Source organism: Magallana gigas, chromosome 6 (assembly GCF_963853765.1).
Source record: "Magallana gigas chromosome 6, xbMagGiga1.1, whole genome shotgun sequence".
NCBI classification, from domain to species: Eukaryota; Metazoa; Mollusca; class Bivalvia; order Ostreida; family Ostreidae; genus Magallana; species Magallana gigas.
Window position 1 is genome coordinate 20,900,891 of NC_088858.1, and position 4,553 is coordinate 20,905,443.

At 34.5% G+C, this 4,553-nt stretch overlaps 1 protein-coding gene across 1 annotated transcript; it reads left to right on the top strand.

Annotated features, from left to right (window-relative positions):
* The first annotated feature begins 2,515 nt into the window (after positions 1–2,515).
* Positions 2,516–3,483, top strand: LOC105326474 (histone H1-delta). Its single transcript, XM_011426529.4, has one exon. The coding sequence runs from the start codon at positions 2,592–2,594 to the stop codon at positions 3,162–3,164; it is 573 nt and encodes a 190-aa protein (XP_011424831.2). The 5' UTR covers positions 2,516–2,591; the 3' UTR covers positions 3,165–3,483.
* The last annotated feature ends 1,070 nt before the right edge of the window (positions 3,484–4,553 follow it).

Below are 4,553 nucleotides of genomic sequence, written 5' to 3' on the forward strand. Positions count from 1 at the left end.
TTAGGTATTACTAATGTGTGATAAGAACATGTAACTTTATGGTAATCCTTGGCATTTTGTCCCCTGTTACGTATGAATTTTTAGAGCGAATACCCGCGAGGTATAAGTATACTGAAGAACATGCATACTCATGTAAATATTAAACATAATGATTCATACATTGCTTTAAACATACTTACCATATTTACTCGGCAGTAATTTAATTCATATTTGCATATTCACATATGTATGATCATAAATTAATCATGCATGATGAAGACGTGTATTTTGTTAACATGTTCATTAGAGAAGTGCATATTTACAATGTGGACACTCTACTTTGTTAATTGTACTATCATGTGAAACTCTTCGCTTTTTGTGCACAAAAATTAACACAAGTTCAGGTCGCTTTGAAAGTCATTAAGACTTATATTCAACATTGATTTGATTAATTGTTATATATATTTGAATTACAGTTGTTTGTCATAAGTATTTGTAACAATGAAAGTATACATACAAGTCCCATATCTTTTGATTTTCATGTACATGTACATGCACACTGTGTGGTGGAAGAAGGCTTTTAGAACTCTGTAACATTTTTCACATGGTAGCGTTAAGTATACAAGTAGTGTTTTTTCCAATTTATAAAGGAAATTCATTCATTTTAGCCTGTGTTGTTGTTAAATGCACAATATCCATGGAGCTATAGCCAAATTTAAAGTTTGTACATGTATGTATGTACGTGCAATTCTATTTAAAAAAAAATTTAAAATACATAGCCAGATTTTCATATGGACTTCTTGACGTAGCTGTAGGTCTGTAGCTATAGGACTAAAAAAAAATTTTTAAGGTAGATAATTTCCAGTTATAATATACTATAGTGCAAAAACTTGTATACTCATTTGAGGGTAAGTTTTTACAACTCAAGCGTGCGTCTGTCCATTTATTTCTAAATCTCATCAAAAATATATACAATAGCATGCACAAACTCGGCTGTATAATTAATCTATGAATTTGTAAATTAAAAAATTGAGAATAATGTTTAAATATGTACTGTATCAGAAATAAATGGCGCCTATACCTGATAAACATTTGTTGTATACATACAATAACTCATGCATTCTAAAAATTTTACTTTGTTGGAAAAAAGCAATTACTTAACCGATGAAGTGACGAAGCGAAAAATATATTGAATCATCAGTTGAAATCATATTATGCTAATGATATAAAATGAAGTTTCAATTGAAAAAAAAATATAAACAAATTGATTTAGTAAAATAGCACAGAATGCACATTAATTATATTCAGCTGAAAATACAATTTGCATATGAGAGAAATTAACAGTTGTACTGCCCAGCAGTTTAAGAGCATTGTTTAAAGATAAATATTTTTTTTTTAATAAATTTAATTTTTCTTTCATAGATACTGAAGAAATATTTTCTACAAATTTTTCATCAACTCAATCTAAAAATGTTCATATGAACATGAGCCAGTTTGGACTATGTATAAATGTAATGAGTTTGAATTTCGTTTATATACCAGGGCATGCATGATAACAATTTTACGTTAAAATTGAAGAAATTTGGTTAATGAATAACACAAATAAAATTGTTTTCGTATAAAAAAAAATTGTTAGAAAAATTATACCCAGGAAAAATTGAAATCCCCAGTACACAAATCACTGAATAAAAGCTTGGCTCCATATTTGGTGAATATGAAAATTTTCGTCAAATTCTGCGAACAAATAACCTAAAACTAACAGAAATGATTCAAAAGTACAAGACTGGTCAATTTAAGGTATAAATAAGTACTTAAAATAGTGTAAATCATGAAAAATTATCCAGCTGTATTCGTGGCATCTTAACAACGCCATTGACGAAGAGATCAAAACACTAGGCATGAAAAAGTCCTAATAAATGTTATTAAACGTGTGTTCAATCACAACAAATGTGTGATTTATGTGTAAAATTACTCTAAGTCCTGATTTGCATTGTTCATTTTCATCCAAAAACAGAAATAAAGCCTGAAAAGTGCAAAATATTTTCACAAACAAACACAACATTAATGAGAAAAAATGGCGGAGCTCCAGTTTTTGTGTTTTCTAAGGTGTTTTCAACATTCGTTTATCCACATCAATTTCACTCAGAAAGCGGTGATATTTCATGAAATAGTAGATCGATGATGGAAAATTTGATTTTGATAAAGAAAACAATTTGATTCAGTCAAAATATTGAAACATTTAAGTTCAAATTCAGACTAAGTGGTATCGGAGATCAAAATATTCTCGTTTCGCTTCGATTTTCTGTTAATTTCATGTGTAACATAAAATAATTAAGCTTTCAAATTGTGGGCAAAACATCTAACTTTTGATATTAGGCAATCATATTTGCATTGTTTTGTGAATAATAGGTTAAATCGTCGATCTTTTGAGACAAGAAACACAAATACAGAAATACAGACGACATTTTGTCAAATTGAAGCTCGCACTGTTGGGTGCTTTCTCAGACGTCCGCGCTCGTTCTATATAAAGCGCGCTCTGCTGGTCGGCGTCACTCGACGAATTCTCATCGACCAGAGCAGACGCACAGCTCGTTACCCGCCTGAACAAAAAGATGTCTGACGCAGTAGTCGCTACCCCTAAGCCAGCAAAGGCAAAGAAGGCTGCCAAACCAAAGAAGCCAGCTTCTCATCCTAAATACTCCGACATGATCAAGGCAGCTCTAACGGCCCTGAAAGAGAAGGGAGGATCCTCCAGACAGGCCATCCTGAAGTACATCATCGCTAACAACAAAGTTGATGCTGAGGCTGCCAGTCGCCACCTGAGAATGGCATTGAAGGCCGGAGTGAAGAATGGAACACTCAAACAGTCCAAGGGAACCGGAGCCTCAGGATCCTTCAAACTTGGAGAGAGTGCTGTCAAGAAACCCAAGGCAAAGAAGGCCGCCAAGCCCAAGAAGGCTGCAGCAGTCAAAAAGCCCAAGAAGGCCGTGACAAAGAAACCCGCTGGAGAGAAGAAAGCAGCCAAGCCTAAAGCAAAGAAAGCAAAATCTCCCAAGAAGGCAAAGGCTGCAGGTGAGAAGAAGCCCAAGAAGGTTGCAAAGTCCCCAGCAAAGGCAAAGAAGGCCCCAGCCAAACCCAAAGCAAAGAAGGCAGCAAAGCCCAAGAAGGCAGCAGCCAAGAAGTAAACTCGTGGATCTGAGTGAACTATTTATTACTGTAAATATGTACAGAGACATACTGTAATGTGCAAGTAGACAGCAGTTGATGTGTCAACTAACTCATATTCATTGGACTTCAGATGGCAGCAAATCATGTTCATTGTATGCAAGTTCATCATGTGAGAGATGTGCGAAAGTTTTCATATTTCATTTATCTCATGTTCATTGTTATTTCATGTCTGTTAACAGATTTTTTCATTTCACTCAATGAGTGTGTAATATAATCATGTTTTGTAAATGTGTAAAACGAACAAAAAAGTCATATAAAAATTTTCAAAAGGAAAAATTGTGTTCTAGTTGTCTATTGCAGCACAGTTTTACCTTGAACTGTTTAGTGTTTCGTTTAAAATTTTGAAACTGTTCATCTGACGGAACACAAATTAGTTCTTGCTGAAACTGTTGCTTTGGAAAATATAAATAACAAAAAGGCTGGAGTATGGTATTGCATTGTAAAGAATTTTGTATATTTGCGTTTACAATGGTAATTTAAAAAAATATAAATACAATGCGAGCGCGGTATCGAATCAAAATCAGACTTCTGGGATCATGGTAGAATACACGGTTATACCACAATCAGATGAGCCATTTAATCCGCACCCATTATAAAATATGCTGCTTTGTACAAAGATAATTGAATTGGAGCGGCGAATTTGCTAAATTATAAAAATGAATATATGCCATTATATGGAATTCCATAAGAACTCGTATATTTACAGTGTGTGTCTTTTGTTTCCGTTTTTCGTAATTGACCCCGCCCCACTGAAAAGGATTTTGAAAAAATTTGCTAATTTGATTTCGAGTAAGTCTGGCACCCTCTCCCTACTTTCAAAACACGCTGAGTCCACAGACCCCCAGAACAGTTAATATTTTCAAAGAAATAGATCTATAACCAATAAAGGACACTGTAAAATGGTAAAGTTTATTCTTAGTTTGATTTTATAGAATTTTTAACAAAAAGTCGGTCAGAATAACAAGACGGGCACGTATCAGCGTTTTTGACAGTGGGAAGGGGGAGGGGGAAAAGACTTATTAAACTGACACTCTAATCCGTGGAGGGGGGGATGCGAAGTACACAAACATTTTACTAATCAAAGTTAATTTTTCTAAATTTCCCTTTAATTTTTTTTATGCTCCCATAACATAAAAGTGTAAAAGGTGTGTGTGTTGGGTGAGAGGGGGGGGGGGGGGGTCCTTCAAAAATGAAAAATGCTAGGCTGAACAGGAAAGGCGGGGGGGGGGGGGGGGGTAAACGAAAGAGAGGAGTTTGGTTACCGTTATTAAGCGTGTTTTAAAAGATAGAGAAGAGACAATTTTTTTTACGCACCGGTGACGAATCAAGTTGTGCGACGCGGGAAT

What these genes read in the sequence shown, in the direction of transcription:
- LOC105326474 (XM_011426529.4), top strand. Translation starts at nt 2,592, where the DNA reads ATGTCTGACGCAGTAGTCGCTACCCCTAAGCCAGCAAAGGCAAAGAAG.